General features: G+C 37.3%; 1 protein-coding gene and 1 long non-coding RNA gene across 2 annotated transcripts; one reads left to right on the top strand and one right to left on the bottom strand.

Annotated features, from left to right (window-relative positions):
- Nucleotides 1-868: 868 nt before the first annotated feature.
- On the bottom strand, nucleotides 869-1,497 carry LOC146721173 (uncharacterized). Its single transcript, XR_014925763.1, has 3 exons — nucleotides 1,309-1,497; nucleotides 1,081-1,218; nucleotides 869-988 (listed from the first exon to the last, which is right to left on the bottom strand). It is a non-coding gene; the product is annotated as an uncharacterized LOC146721173 (long non-coding RNA).
- A 10,229-nt stretch (nucleotides 1,498-11,726) lies between these two features.
- On the top strand, nucleotides 11,727-17,030 carry LOC114931798 (uncharacterized). Its single transcript, XM_085487330.1, has one exon. It carries the CDS (start codon nucleotides 11,727-11,729, stop codon nucleotides 17,028-17,030), a length of 5,304 nt encoding a protein of 1,767 aa, XP_085343456.1.
- The last annotated feature ends 493 nt before the right edge of the window (nucleotides 17,031-17,523 follow it).

Raw genomic sequence — 17,523 nt, 5'->3', positions numbered from 1 at the left:
AGATATACCGACGTAATCCCTCGGTTCGCACGAATGCAACGCGTACTCGTGAAGTTCGCGAAACGCATTTTCTAACCACTCATACACGTTTGCTCCTTCGGGTATCGGACGAATACGGAAACTAATTTCCCGTCCTTCTACACCAAAAGTTCTAAAGCGACGCACGTTTTCCGCCAACATTATTAAATATCTAAAATTACCATCAGGCTCTTGATTCGCTATTTCTTCCTCCGCTTCTTCTTCTTCTTCCTCTTGTCCACCAGCAGCCTCTAAATCTCGCTCTTCGTCGGAAGTTTCCTCAGCGGAGCGGGTTTGGGAATCTTCTTGTTGTATTCTGACGTTCCTTCCCCCACCACTCTGTACTGTGAGAAATAAAAATTATATTAACAAAATAAAATATTTAATAAAATATTACTCTCTTACGTTTGAATTTTTATTAGTAATGTGAAAATGTTGTTATTAATAATAATTATGTTAAGTTCACTTACGTTTTAATATTCTTTTACCGGGGCATTTGTATCACGCTGCGAGGGTTAATACTCCGGTGAATATAAAATTTCGGGCGCGATGTTAGGAGAGAAAGAAATTCCTAATAAAATTTTATTTTAATTAAAATAAACAAAAAATTTAAACGTAGGAGAAGATTAAGTATAAAATATGAAATTATTACCTTCCTCGCCCATCGCCCCGCTATTTTCTTCTTCTTCTTCTTCTACAGAAAACGTGGCGTTGTTATTTTCATCTTCCACTTCTTCTTCATCTCCCGTTTGTTCTTCTCGATCTTCCGGCTCTTCTTCTTCATCTTCCGTTTGCTCTATTTCTTCTTCTTCCAACTCTTCATCTTCCTCTTCCTCCTCCTCCTCCTCCTCCTCCTCCTCCACTTCCTCCTCCAGCTCCTCTTCATCTTCCGAAATCGTGTTTATTTCCTCGTCGATTTCCTCCTCCCGTTCTCGCTCCTCTACGACCACGTTTTCATTCGCCGCGTCATCTAATATTCATCAGTCATATATTATTAGTATTTCACATAATTAAAAAATCTTTTGTGTTGATATATAGCACTGTAGTATTTTTCTTACTTACTTTCAAGCGGAGTAAATATGGCCGCCTCATCGAACGGACTTACTTCGCGAACCCGCACCTCTTCCACGTCGTTATCACTTTCGGCTAAATCAATAACCGGATGTTCCAGCTCCGGCGTTAACACGATGCGTGCACGGCCTGGAACGTATATTATTTTTATTAAAAAATTTCTTGTTTAATATAATGTTTTCTAGCAGCGCGATATAATTTATAATGTTAAAAGCTTACGCGAAGGTCCGGGCTCCGGCGAAGAATCCGCTCGTCGTCTTCTATTTAACCTTAATCTAAGTGATACGGGGCGATTCTCTAGTACGCGCAACCGGTTTCCTGTAACGCGTGCGACAGGGCGTACGAAAGCTAAAGTTTTAGCGATTTAAATAAATAATTGGGGTAGTTTTAATTAATTTTTATTTATAATTAAGTGTAAAAAAAAAATAAAAATTTACCATTATTATCTTCTCCACGGAGAACTCGATGAAAATGTAGGAGGAGATATTCTATGTGACCTGCTGCGTCGTTTTCTTTCTCACCACCAAAATAGTATCGCGACTCGATCACCTCACCCGCGATAATCACTAATTCGCGAAAAACACTAAAATGTCCTAGTCGGAATAATACCGCTAGTACAGCGTTGGGACATTCCCCCGCGAATTTTCCAAAAATATTGAAGCATTTGTCTTCACTCGCGCATGTTAATTCATATATATGCTTGGAAAAATTTTTTCCGCATAAACTCTGCGCTAGTGATAGACAAATTTCAATTACTTTTTTCAAACTCATTATTTGAAATTTAATAGTACACTTGCGTCGAATACGTGAGTACGCGAGAGACGAAATTCAAAAATGTAGCTAGCTAACTTAACTCCGAGAGCCGTATTTATACATGTTTATGGAAATCAAAATGGGGGATTTTCAGGTAACTTTTTCGATTTATTTTATCTTTTTTATCTTTTTTCTCATAGACGTGTATTCTTACCCATGTTTTATATATATATATATATATATGGTAATATTTACTTAGATACAGAAAATATTTAATCTAGGACGTTATTTACTTAGTTACAAAAAGTTTATAGAAATCAAGATGAGGAATTTTCAAGTATCTTTTCTCGATAACGATAGGAATTTTATATTTTCTCTGAAGTCAGATTTAAAATTATATCATTTATATTGTTTAAAAAATTCCCCTTCCACATTAATAATTATATCGTTTATATTGTTTAAAAAATTCCCCTCCCACATAATTTTTATTATACTACGCATGCATTTTCTCCCTAATGCTTTATTGTTTAAAAAATTCCCCTTCCACATTAAAAATTATATTATTTATATTGTTTAAAAAATCCCTTCCTCATAATTTTTATTTATCTACGCATACATTTTCTCCCTACCACTTTTCTATTTTATCTTCCTTCTTATAAATTTTCTTGAAAATTTTCGCTCACTCGTCTTTCATCGTCCGGACTTTCAAGTTCGTTAGTAAAAAAGTTTATTAGTAAAAAGTTCTCGATTTTTCGATTTTTCCGTGTCTTTGATTATTATATCTTTGATTTTCTACGCGGTAGCAACTACCATGAACAATCTTAAGAAAATCGAGCAACAACCACGTATGTTGCTGTCAACAACATAGGGATTGAATTCATCCTACACGAAGAAAATTCAAGTGGGTCTTATGACGGAAGACAACGTCGAACTGGATTTTCTGCCTGCTGTTAAATTAACATCTCACGGAGCTGTAGGGATTTGCTTCGACATGGAATCGTGGCAAAAATTTCAAGAAAACATGGAAACGATGTCGAGCTACTTAAACGGTGATAAAATTAATTTGAGCTCGATCATCTTTAACAAGATAATTGTAAATTTCACTACCGCATATGGTGCTAGAGCCATACTAATAACATATCGTGAAAACGAGCAAGAAGATCTTTCTTCCGAGACTGTGGAGGATACGAACGAAAACGGACCGAAGGCGAAGAAACGTAAAACTTACAACATTGCGATAGTCATGCAGAGAACGACTTTTCAAGGTGTAGAAAATATAGTTGATTGTGTGAACGCTAATTTAAATCGTCTAAATTTTATTTCAACTAATGTCAACGAATGTGCTCGATATTTAATTAATGAAATACAGTTAAATCTTCCTGTCAACGATAGCATTAATAACAGTATCGTGAAACTCACGATCAGAGGTAACAGTAAGGAAATAGAACGTAATGTACGTACCCAACTGAAAGATTTAACATTTCTCGATGTATACTTTGAGATAACATTTTTAGAAATAATTTCACTTTATTTCGAACAAATTGTACATACAATTATATCAAAACGTAAATTTTAATAATTATTCGACGAATATTTTCTTGAAATGTTTGTGAATAATTTTGTTCTGTAAAAATATTTTAAATATAAATCATATTTGTACTTTTAAAACCATTGTTCAATTTTCTTTCACTTCCTCTTTCCAGAAATTTCCTCAACATCCATGTTTCTGTTTACCTTCATTAAGCAGCGAGTTATTTTAAAATACAATTTTATCTGACATCTTTTCAACAATAAGCATTCTTTCTAATCTACGATGATGCATTATTTTTTTATCGTGACACGAGTCGGAATGCTCGCCAGTACAAATATTTGCGTGTTCTTTTTTTATTACCCTACGGCATTGTCAGTTACTACCTGCCACCGATCCCCGCTCGACTGCATGACGCTTTTCTTGGTCAAAATGTTTTTACCCCACCCCGTCTAATATCGACCATTTGATTCGACGAGCTATCCTTGCCATACGTATACCCTAACTGTTTTTACCCCACCCCGTCCAATATCGACCATTTGATTCGACGAGCTATCCTTGCCATACGTATACCCGTACCCCCATACCGTACCCTACGCAACTTTAGCTTAAATACCTCATCTAATCCTTAGACTAGTAAGATCTCGTTTAGCTCAACATACTAGGACCCTGCTCGGAAACACGAAGGCCCCAGGTTCAAATCCAGAGGAAATCAGAAAAAATAAAAAAAAAATAAAAAAATTCTCATCCCCACCTTTCGGGGCCAGTCGGCCATTTTTTTTCCCCCAACACCCTCTCCCCCTACACCCACACTCGGAAAAACCAGACGCCGGTGGTGGGGGAAAGATAAGATAAGACACGGCGCCAGACGGGTCGGTGGTGGGGGTTTGTTTTGACGGGCCATAGTGCCACTATACTACTTGGCGTAATTAAAATTTTATAATTTAAATTATTATTTTATTATATAATTTATTATATATATATGTATATAAATATATATATACATAAATATAAATTAATGGCGCGCGCGTAGCGCGCGCTGGTTGTGTTCTAGTTAAAAAAAAAACCACCGAGAAAACAGAACCGGATCTAGATATTTTTTCACTCAAAGAAATTAGTATTTGTAATTGACCGCCCTTCTTTTCTACATACACATGCACACACACACACGTCAAAATAACATACGCGCTTGCTACTTAAATTGCTACTTAAGTTAATGCTAATATCATTTTTGCATTTTTCTAAAAAAATTTTTTTTCTAAAAAGTTTTTTCAATTTATTGTTTATTTTTATGCCGCCTCATGTCTTTCACTCGAGGCAAGTCCTCGCTCGCCGCACCCTCGGCTCTGCGAATAATATAAACAGCAAACCGATATATCGAAGTATGATAGCTTAAACTTTTCGAAAAAAACTGTAAAAACAGGCTGTAAAAAATAAAAAACAATGACGGGGAAAGCATGCTTTAAAAATTACAGCAAATTGACCCTAATAAAAAATCGAAAAACAATAGTAACGTGCTCATTTTTATATTGTATTCCATAACTATAATTATTAAAATTGTTTCCGGTAAATTTTAAATCATTTTTTCTCAAAAATTCCCAAACAGAAAAATTTTAAACTTTGTTGAAAACAGGCTTTCGTGAATTCTCTCGGGGGTTTAAAGTCCCGGGTTTTTTAAATCTCCAGGGGGCGACGCGACCGAAGCACAAGTTTCTTTTTTATTTAAAGTAGCATACGGCGCGTGGGATAGGAGTTTGATTTAAAAAAACTGTAATGACTTGACCCCGTATAAAACTGATTTTTTTAAAATGCCGACTATGTATTGCGTCGCTCCTCGGACATGAAAATTAGCAAGTGACCCTTTCGAAATTTTTTTCAGGGCCCCCAGGTAAGTCTTTGTTGTCCGGACGATCGCGATAAATTTTCGCTAAAATGGTTATAACACGATTATCATTAACATCATATTCATGATGTCGTGATCGGCGAACCATAGACCCATCACTTGCTCTCTGCGTAAGGGTTTTAATGGTTACCCTAGTTGGATGCCGTCTATCAGGATAACGTTGAGCATACAGACGTTCAGCTCTCGAAAAATTATTCCTACATTCCCCCAATATTTTAATCATGTCCACGATTTCGTTTGGTGGGTAGGCTGCCATATTAAAGATAGGTAATTATTTGAGTTCTAAAAGTATTGATTTCTCAATAGATACAAATAAGCGGAGATATCGTTGCTATTTAAGCATTCACGTCTGCTTTTTGATTGCAGGATGATATGTAGTCATGGTCATAGCAACCTAGCGGAAGAGCTACATGAACTAGTCGCGCATCGTTAGGGTTGCTGCTCACGAATTCGAGGTCAGATTTGCAAAATTCAAAATAGCGGTTCCAAGATGGTGGTTCCAAGATGGCGGTTCCAAGATGGCGGACGAAAGTTTTAGCCGCAATTAAATTTGGTGCTGGCGCACCATCCAATTGAAATTGTTTGCCATCTTGGAACCGCCATTTTGAATTTTGTAAATCTGACTTCAGATTCGTGATCAGCAACCCCAAAAACCCTCGTAAACTTAATTTGGTGAAAATCGGTTGACTAAAACTTTTGTCCGCCATCTTGAAATTTTTAAAACAGCCACATATCTGATGACCTTCAGATGTTTTGACTATTCAGATGACTCACAACTCGGAAACTACTTAACGAACAGAACGTTACAGAACACTGTAGCTTTCAAGCCTCACAACTCGAAAAATACTTAACGAAAATACATTTGTTTATAGTGTTTTGGAAACGTCTCGAGATAAGCTACAAGAATATGCAATAAAAAATAGGCAGTTCCATTTAACATATTGAAGGTGACCTTCATGTGACCTTTAAGCAACTATTCGAGGTCAACTTATTGACACCATCTTATGTCCCCCTCGAAACCATATAACTTTTATCTGAAACATTTTCTTGTAAAATGCAAGGGAACGGAAATATTTGGGGTGATAGATTCAAATGGCTCACCCTGTATATTTGAAATATTTGAAAAATTTTATGTACACGATTAGATAATCGCTTACATAATTTGGAAAATGGCAATCACGTATTACATTCAAATTGTGTTTATTTATTATAAATAAATTATTAGAGAGAAATATTGAAAAATATTGAATAACATAATTAGAATACGTTGTATATAAATATTTATATAAATGATCTTGTTTTAAAATTGTATTATTATTTAAATGCTTAGAATGTATATATTTTGTTATTATGTATTTATTTATATATTTATATTTTTTTTATATTGAAAAGATTCATTTTTCTTTTTCCTTTTTTTAAATTAATAAATTTTATTAAATATTTGTTTGCCAATTAAACAAAAATGTAATCGTACACCAGCAATTACTTTTTAAAATATTATTTTTCTTGTGTGTGAATAGTTTCATATAATATCTGGATTGCAAATATATATTGTTAATAATAATGGTTTTGTTGCATATCTATTATGCATATAATTTGGAAATAATATAATTTAATAATTAAAAATTGCAAACAGAATAATATATTCACATATTTATATTTATTATATTATATCTGCACATATTCATATTGATGAGATAATTGTTTATTATATAAAATCATGTGCGTGATAATTAAATATTTTCTATGCAATCAAATTAATAAGGAATATAATGATTTAACATGATTATATTCTAAATCTGTTGGTGAAAACGTTACGTGTAACAAATATATACAATTAAGATTCTGTAAGATTTTGGAGATATAGTTTTTGACGCGGACTTAACATCTTTTTTTACCTTTCTTAGAATGAAATTTTTTGTACATATAAAAAACATTTATGAGTTCTTTATAAAAAATTCCGAAGTAAACCAAAAAAAGCTTGTTACATAAGATTCACTCTAAAACGATTTTTAATAATTATAAAGTGATAAAGTCAAATTGTATTTGCAATATGACAAGTAATTAACAAACTATCAATACGTTACCTTAAAGAATTGATAATCCTAACTCTTTGATTACTGTGGAATGTGAATGTGCAAAGCTCTTAGGTTATATTTCAGTCAATTAACAATCAAAGAGCTTTATCACAATAAGCGTAGACCTATAATATTTAATTACACGCTATGGTTAATAAGTCCAATATCAGAACACGATAAAATGTTTTATTTCCTTTATTAAATTTAATTAATTTATTATTAAGAAATAGAAATATTTAAGACTTAAATCTTTGATGCTTGAAAGTACAAATATTAATATTCTTGATATAGATATTAATACATGTACTAAGACTCCTTTCCCTATTCCACATTATTACCAATTCTCTTTCAGTATCGTTTAATTATAATTATAATTGACACAACGCTTAATTAATTAACAGGTGAAGGGCATTCTCGTATAGATTAACCTTTCATCTCGTCTCTAACTCTTTAACACGTAAATCACGACTTAAACGTGAGTCACATTCAATTACCTTTGATTATTTAACTATCTCAGTTCTATTAAACATATTATTCATATAAATTTATTTAACCATTAGATGGTCTCTCCCTTCCGAAGGAAGAATCAAATTGATCGCGACGAGCAACGTCTCCACAGACTACGCGAACGTAGGACAAGAAGAGTCTTAAATTTACATGTCCAAATATTTCCTACGCGAGTAATCGTTCGATCCCCTTCTCCAGACGTTCATTCGCCTATAAATAACCTTCCGCCCTACATTGATTATTCTCACCCGCAATTTCCGGAGCCCTCGCCGTTAGAATCAAATACGTTAATAACGAACCTTAATCATCAATTCTTACCCGATCCTGAATATTATATCCCGGATCAAAATCTACCAATCACATCGCCAGAGTACGACCCCATTTTACAATTTAACAACGAACAAACCTTTCACATTCTCAACGAGGACACCGCGAATCTCACTCACGACGTCGATAACGTCATCCCCGAGGAAGGGGGAAATCGGTGGTTACGGATCATAGATTGGAGTTCTCTCATGATTTTGATTGGAGCGAAGTTAAAATGTTAGATAAAGAACCTTATTATAATAAAAGACTAATATCGGAAATGTTATTTATAAAAAGACAAGCTAATGGATTAAATCTACAAACTGATACGGAATTTTTGCCTGACATATATAACAACATTATAGAGTCTTTGCCAAAATTATCAGGGTTTATAAACAAACCTTGATATAAGAAGGTAAAACATTGAGGTATTTTCGCATTTGCGATCTGAGAGTTGTGATGGTTTAACGTTCTGTTTTGTTCTCTGCAAAAAACCTTGTTTAAAGGGATGTCGGATCTGATACGTGGAACTTTTGTTAAATTATCACCGATTTGTTTGAGTGAGTGTACAGTGCATTTTACTTGTCAGAATATAATGAATAATCGGATCTTGTTTATTTAGATCTTGATTTAATGTTTAACAACATTTCATCGGGAGGATTTAATCAAGATATCTCCCTTGACCAATAAATCAGGAAGTCTATTCTCATGGGTGATTGCATGGTGCGTTTTCTCGAACAAAGTATGTATCGGAAACGATGGTTGTCATACACGATGACTTGTTCAACAACATATGTATTGAGACAATAACTGACTTCACATATTTATTATCTTGACTATGTTAACTACCGTCTTTAATGTTTAATATCACGTTCTAATTTATAATTAAAATATTTGTATTGCGCTGAAGAAGGCTTGAAATGTCAGCCGAAACGTTTGCATAATTGTTTTATTTCTTATATATTTATTTTCTCTTTTTAAAATACATTTTATTAATATCATCTACACATAAATGTTTATGGCTTATGTATTTATTTTCTCGTTTTAAATGAATTTTATTAAGATTATCTGACAACTGCAATTTGTTTAATATAGCTCTTACAGCCCTTCTTTGTTCACAAACATAATTTTATTATATATATGGTTGAATTTGGCATAACACATAAGCATTAAAATATATATAATTCAAAATTTTTTAAAATATAAAAAATATTGAGGGAGATATTTTGAAAAATTTTATCATTTTTTTAAATTCAAGCATACCTTTGTAAAGTATATTTAAAGCTATAAGACTTTTATTTGAACATTGAAATCTATTATATTTTTATTTGTTTCAAAAATATTCGCTTCGGAATGTAAAAACTAATTTTTTAAAGGATATGGTTGCACCTCTAAACTCATTTTTTAGGACTAACAAAAATAATGGTTTCGTTATTAGGATCTATTACACTAAAATTATGACAAGATTCGAATTTTTTTAAATTTTAACTTGCCGAACATTTCTTGTCTTCTTTAGCGCATGTGCACAGATATCTTTAATCACAAGTAATATTTAATTATTTATACCAAATTAAAAGCCTATATTTTTAATTTTAATCATATATAATAAAATTATATTTGTTTTCTTATTTCAAGAATAGTATACGTATGCGTATGTGTGGGTACGTATCATAATTTAACTAATGAGCTTCAAAAAAGTCTTGACTTTTAATTTTTCGAAGTAAGATATACAATATAAAATAAATGATTTATTCGATTTAAACTAACACGTTAAAGATGGTATCAAAGTTTATCGGATGCAATACCAAAATTTTGAATATTTAATCAAAATAGATACGATGACACAAGAATATTTTAATGCTGCAATGCGAAGTAGAATATATACAATATGAAATTAATTATTCATTTAATTTAAATTAACATGTTGTACGTGATGTCAAAGTTTATAAAAAACAATACAAATTTTGAATATTTAAGTAAGATCAAAATAGATACAATGACACCAAAATATTTTCATAAACGCATTTTATTGTTGCAAGGAATTATATTTAAAATTTAAAACGTATTTTTTGATTAAATTATAATATGTGTTCAGAAGTAAGTTGACCCCAGGTCAAGAACTTTATTATTTGTTCAAAGAGAATGAAGAAGTAGGTCGATAATTTGAAATTCTATAATTTTTGAGTTAATCCGGCACGGGGCAGCACGCACTGAACCTACACGCCGCGCTTCAAGCGTTCGATTATCGAATCGATCGGGGATGAACTGCTTCGTCATCGAACCTGGGCATTCGCTCCTGGCACGGCTTTGCGATTAGTCACATGTGGGTTTTCCGTCGCGATTCTAATTGTTCGTAGTTCGTTTGATTAATAAAAAAAATAATCAGATTGATATTCTGCTGTGATTCAGTGATAAGTGAGATGTGAAATACGTTCACTTTGACATTCGCTAATTAACGGTAGCAACAAGGTGCGCCGTTATATACGCGACATAAAGTTTGCGCTCAAAACATTGTTAACGAAGCGGAATTCAGTGATTTGGGACCAGAATTCACGCAATGGTGAAATATCAAGGTGCCGAAGTCCGATTGTTTCCACGAACGTAATAATTGTATACATGAGGCTCGCGCGTGTTCGCTTGGCACGCGTAGATCACGTGAGTTGGAGCGCGCAGATCACGTGATCAGTCATCTGGGACTGATACCTGATGTCGTGATTGTGTTTGCGTTCCTTTTTTTCATCCCTTCGAGCCCGTGGTGCTCAACGCACTGTAACATTTATGTGATCAGTGATTCTTCATGTTAATTGAAACATTTCGGTTCGCGATTTAATATCGCATTCGCCGCAATCGGCAACGTGTACGAAATCTTAATGTGAGATTTCGAACGATTCGATACACGAGTTTCGAGCGTGTTCATCGTAACTAGCAATTGTTATGCAACAAATAGTTTTTCGGTGGTGTCCATGCAACACATGCTAGATACCATATAGTGAGACATTTCGGACTGCTTAACAACCACGTCGTACGTGTTTTCGCGGTGACTATTTTATTCGTTAATAGATAAAGATTTTATGTAAAGGTTTCAAATTAATTTGCGTTTATGTACATTGTGACTCTCGGACAAATTTAGTTAATAAATGGATTGTTTTTGTGTAATTTGTGCATATAATTCCGTATTCTGGTTCTCGATTCGGCACGTGGCTTAAATCGTTACCCATCCTGCGCACCAATCGGAGCGCGTCCACCCTCCTTAAGATACAGTCCACTTTGAATCTTCCTGTGCAATCTATACACGAGACGGATATCGACGATCGGATTTACAACCCGATTGTCAGGATCCGTAGCTTCGTGCGTGAGCGTTCAACGTCAGCAATCGAGCGTACGCGCAAACATTTTTTGGTCCTTCGAGCCGGATAGGAGAGTAATGACGAATCGAGAACACTGAATTAAGGACACCAGTGATATTTAAGTGCAGCGTGATTCGAGATACAGTCAGTCAAGTAATCGCGTTTAAGTAGACAATCGTGTTAGTGACATATTCATAAACAACTATAGTGTCAAAATGGAAGACGCTCTTGCAAATCAGCAAACTATCTTCCACTCAATTGCTCGAGCTCTCGACAATTTCAAAAAGATTGGTCGTTCTAATTTGACGGCCGCAAGGGTTCGCTCACGGATTGCGACTTTACAAGCTCAATGGACTCAAGGTGTGCACAATCACACCATTCTGCTTCAACTTGTTCCAGAGGATGATCAAGGGTCAATTAATTATTTCAAGAAGAATCAATTCGACCTTCACGAAGATCTCTATCAATCAGCCCTGGATCATATGAACGAATGTCTAGAAGACCTGGTTCCTGTCGTAAGTCGAGATACATCCCTCGAAACTTCTTTTGCGCAAATGGACGCATCGTCATTCTCGTTAAAGCATCTCCCTCCTATTAAATTACCGCCTTTTTCTGGAAAAAACGAGGATTGGGAGACCTTTCGCGACCGTTTTCAGTCGTTGATTATAGATAACAAAGAATTGTCAAATTTCACTCGTATGCATTTTTTGATCTCTAGTTTGACAGGTCCGGCCCGCGATGCGATATCAGGAATCAAAGTAACCGCCAAAAATTTTAAGGTCGCGTGGAAAGCGTTAACCACGCGTTTCGAGAACAAACGACGGTTGATCGAAGTACATGTGTCGACCTTATATCATCTTCCAAAGATGACTCGCGAATCAGCGTCAGAACTTCACGAGTTGCGAGATAAAACGGAACAAGCGTTAGCGACATTGAAACGTCTTGATCGTACAGCAGAGGATATTGTAAGCGATATATTAGTATACTTCATTTCACAAAAGTTTGATTCTGCTACGCGTCGAGCGTGGAAATTGAAGAGTAGCGATAACGAAAATCCTCCAACGTACAAAGACTTGATACGTTTCATATCTTCGCGCGCTATAGCGCTTGAGGAACTCCATCCTCACGAACACGATAAAACGAAGTCACATTCGAGAGTGACAAGCGCCACCGCAACTGCGTCAGTTAATTTGTCATGTCCAATTTGTAAACAATCTCACTTTCTCTCTAAGTGTCAACAATTTCTTTCAATGAGCACGGATCAACGACGCGAATTGATAAAGAAACTTAAGCGATGTTTCAATTGCTTAAGCGATAAGCACGTAGCACTTAATTGTCAGAGTAAATTCACGTGTCGCAAATGTAGCAAGCGGCATCACACAATGATCCACGTTGACTCGGGCTCATTGCAACAAACAACGAGCATTCCTGCGTCATCGAGTTCGCAGAATGTTACTAATATATCAAATGTCACAGCGCTTTCAGCGGTCACGTTAACTACATCACCGACTCCTGTGGTGTTGTCTACGGCAACGGTGAAAATACATTCGCTTTCTGGACGTTCCTTAACTGTCAGAGCCTTACTTGACGGTGGTTCAGAACTCACATTTCTTACGGAACGCGTAGCGCAAATTTTACGCTTACCTCGTATGCAAACATTTACTTCAACTTCGGGGATTAGCTGTGCAGATACCGGTACATGCCGATCTGCCGCGTTAATTAATATTTCGCCTCGCGATAAACCTGAGCCAACCTTCACCACGGTAGCTTACATCATGAGAGCATTGACGAAGTATGCTCCCAGACACGCTTCGTCATTACGTGACTGGAAACACATCTCCAACTTGACCTTAGCGGATGACGATCCGACTGGATCAACTCCTATTGACCTCATTATTGGAGCTGATTTGTATAGCAAGGTTCTTGTCAATATACGCAATGGACCCATAGGTCAACCAGACGCTATACAATCGCATTTCGGGTGGATTCTATCTGGACCTACGTCAATCCCTAATCATGTCATACAAAACACCCATGTAGTCGGCTCTACTTTGGTTTCATCGCATGTCGGAGCCCAACCTCAAGGCTCACCATTACCCAGTTCACAACAAAGGTATCATGCAGTTGCTCACTGCTGCTCCTTGGAACGGCAATTATGTAAGTTTTGGGAGGTTGAAGAAACTCCTCAACATGTTCATGCGTCCATAGAAGATAAACAATGCGAGGATCACTTTCAACGCACGCATACTAGAACAGCAGATGGCAGATATGTCGCGCGACTCCCTTTTAAAGAGGGCCCGCCTATTAAAATAGGCGACTCTCGCAGCATAGCTGAACGCCGACTTTCGTCGCTAATTCGTAAATTTGCTCGTCAACCCACACTTGCACAAGAATATTTGGACTTCATGCGCGAATATGAGCAATTAAATCATATGAAGCAAGTCGCTCCTTTGCATTCAAATAATGTTCAAGCGACCTATATACCTCATCATCCAGTCATCAAGGAGACAAGTTCGACAACCCGTTTAAGAGTCGTGTTCGACGCCTCCTGCCTCACATCCAATGGAACGTCTCTCAACTTTCACATGTACACCGGCCCAAAATTGCAGTCCGATCTACAAGCAGTTATATTGCGCTGGAGGCAATATAAATATGTATATTCTGCGGACATCGCTAAAATGTATCGCCAAATATTAATCGATCCTAGAGATAGAGACTACCAACGGATACTGTGGGTCGACCACAACTCAACTATACAGGAATATCAACTCCTTACCGTTACTTACGGCACTGCGTCAGCACCGTTTCTTGCTCTTCGAGTAATCCAACAATTGAACTGTGACGAGGGAGATTCATTTCCGTTAGCCTCTCCCATCCTAAGAGAAAACATCTACGTCGATGATGTATTATTTGGTGCAGACGATATCACACTGTTAAAGCAAGCTCGCACTCAACTTTGTAATTTGCTGAACCGTGGTGGTTTCGATCTCCGGAAATGGGCCAGTAACCACTCAGAATTGCTTTCAGATATTCAGCCTGACAATCATGGATTGGCTTACGCAAAAAATTTGGAGACTGATGACAGTCTAAAAATCCTCGGTATTGTCTGGAACCCGAAACATGACTGCTTTCAGTTTCAAATTACATTATCTGAAACTGTTCCTAACACCAAACGAGCAATTCTATCAACAATAGCAAGATTATTCGACCCGCTCGGGTGGGTCACACCTGCGATTTTAAAGGCGAAAACTCTCATGCAGCAATTATGGCGACACCGTATCGGATGGGACGACATTATTCCGGACGAAATCTTATCATCCTGGAAGTCTATCTACGAGTCATTACCCTATCTACGAAAAATTCAACTGAGTCGCTGGACAGGTTTTGAGTCCGGAACGGCAACTGTGGAATTACACGGGTTCGCGGACGCATCCACAATCGCTTACGCAGCAGTGGTGTTTTTACGCGTGACATCCTCCTCTGGGAAAATTACGGTCTCGCTCATTGCTGGGCGATCTAAAGTCGCGTCTCTTAAACCAATGACGGTTCCTCGCCTCAAACTTTCTGCTGCCGTTCTGCTAGTTCGCTTGATTGACTTTATCAAGCAGTCACTTCATTTAAGCGACATTGCGATTTATTGTTGGACAGACTCCACTGTAGTTCTCGCATGGCTCAAGAAGCACCCCTCAAATTGGAAAACTTTCGTAGCTCATAGAGTAGCCGAAATTCAGACACGATTACCAACCGGTAGTTGGCATCACGTAAACACCAGTGAAAACCCCGCAGACTGTGCTTCGCGCGGATTACTCGGCCGAGATTTGATATCCATCAACCTATGGTGGCATGGGCCGTCATGGTTGCATCTTCATTCTGATGAGTGGCCTCATCAAATTCTATCAGAGCACCACGAAACTCAGTTGGAACTGAAGGCATGTGAAGCTCATCAAAACAGTACTCGTGAAGACTGGAGTCTTGCTGCACGGTATTCATGGTGGCCAAAATTGATACGCGTCACTGCATATATATACCGATTCATAAACAAATGTCAACGGAAGCACGCGGCAGATCACAAAGATCACGTCCGGTCCCACGCCATTACAGCATTTGAGTACATGCAGTCTCGTAACTTTTGGTTGCATATGATTCAAGCAGAGGTGTTCAAGCAAGAACTTTACTTACTCAAGTCAAACAAGAGGTTATCAAGAAACAGCGCTCTGATATCATTAAATCCATTCCTAGACGCAAATGGTCTACTCCGCGTTGGCGGAAGATTGGAGCATTCTCATCTACCATTTCAATCCAAACATCCAGTTCTACTAGCTGATCATCCAATTACTACAATGCTCATTCGCTACACGCACATAGCCTCGCTGCACGCCGGTCTTCAGTCTACCCTGTCTAAAATTCGCCAAGAATTTTGGATTATAAAATCTAGGCCTTTAGTTAAATCAGTTATCTACAGGTGCGTTCGATGCACGCGAGAAAGAGCTCAGGTAGCCAATCAGTTAATGGGTCAACTCCCATCAACTCGAGTCTCAACGCCCACGAGGGCGTTTTTGCACAGCGGCATCGATTATGCCGGTCCAGTGCTCATTCGAGCCTCTGCTGGTCGAGGAATCACCTCACGAAAGGCTTACATAGCCGTTTTCATATGTTTGGCAACTCGAGCCATTCATCTCGAGTTGGTCAGCGATTATTCAACGCCAGCATTTTTGAACGCATTTCAACGATTTTGCGCCAGACGAGGCTTGCCAGCAGTTATGTATTCGGATAACGGTACAACATTCACAGGAGCCGATAAAGAGCTATCCCGCGCGTATCGGGATGCTCAACGCAATACGGATTTTCTCAATTTAATCGCAACAGATAGGATCACTTGGAGTTTCATCCCGCCTCATGCTCCTCATTTTGGAGGACTATGGGAGGCAGGAGTGAAGAGTGTCAAACACCACCTTCGTCGAATTGTAAGCTCACACGCATTGACATTTGAGGAGTTCACGACAGTGTTGTGCAAAATTGAGGCTATCCTCAACTCAAGGCCGCTTTCTCCACTCAATGATACTCCAGATGACTACGAGTTCCTGACCCCAGGTCACCTTTTGATTGGGACTGCCATTACTACGAATCCGGAACCTTCCGTTCTACAATTGAACGAAAACAGATTGTCGCGATGGCAATTACTCAGACAGATTACGGAGCGTTTTTGGAAGCAGTGGCAGTCAGATTATGTCAATACTCTTCAACAAAGATCAAAGTGGCGTCGAGAAACGCCTCCGATTCAGGTTGGCTCAATGGTTTTGATTCAAAACCCCCTTCTCCCACCGTGTAAATGGGAATTAGGGCGAGTTATTCATTGTCATCCGGGCTCTGACGGGTTAACTCGAGTCGTCTCAGTTAAAACAGCGACGTCCGAATACAAGCGACCAGTAACTAAATTGTGCCTACTACCTATCGATATTAACTTAATCGATCAACTGTCGGAACGTAAGACAGGTACTGCGGAAAACCCAACTCCATAATGCGCATGCAACGTCTCAATCGTTAGCATAATTAGGACAAGTCAAGTCCTTCGTAGTTAGTTAAGGCGGGCGGCGCTCAATATCCTTGACTACTCAAGACCACTCGCGTCGCGTTAATGTAAGTTTAGTAAGAATCTATGTCTTAATATTGTTATTCAATCATGTAAGCAACCAAATGCCTGTTATTGTTCAATATGTAATCACTGAATCTCACTCGAAAAATCATTAAGCGATTAACGTTTTATTTTTTCTTTTTTTTTTTTTTTCTTTATGTAAAAAAAAAAACCCAAACCTGGGGTAAGTTCTTTAGTTACTGTAAGACATTTCGAAATCTTTATTTCGAGGCGGGCGGTATGTTCAGAAGTAAGTTGACCCCAGGTCAAGAACTTTATTATTTGTTCAAAGAGAATGAAGAAGTAGGTCGATAATTTGAAATTCTATAATTTTTGAGTTAATCCGGCACGGGGCAGCACGCACTGAACCTACACGCCGC

The sequence above is a fragment of the Nylanderia fulva genome, unplaced genomic scaffold (genome assembly GCF_048542155.1).
Source record: "Nylanderia fulva isolate GAGA-0341 unplaced genomic scaffold, ASM4854215v1 Scaffold534, whole genome shotgun sequence".
NCBI lineage: Eukaryota > Metazoa > Arthropoda > Insecta > Hymenoptera > Formicidae > Nylanderia > Nylanderia fulva.
The sequence above is the reverse complement of the archived record's forward strand: the minus strand, read 5'-3'. Positions and strand labels throughout refer to the sequence as shown.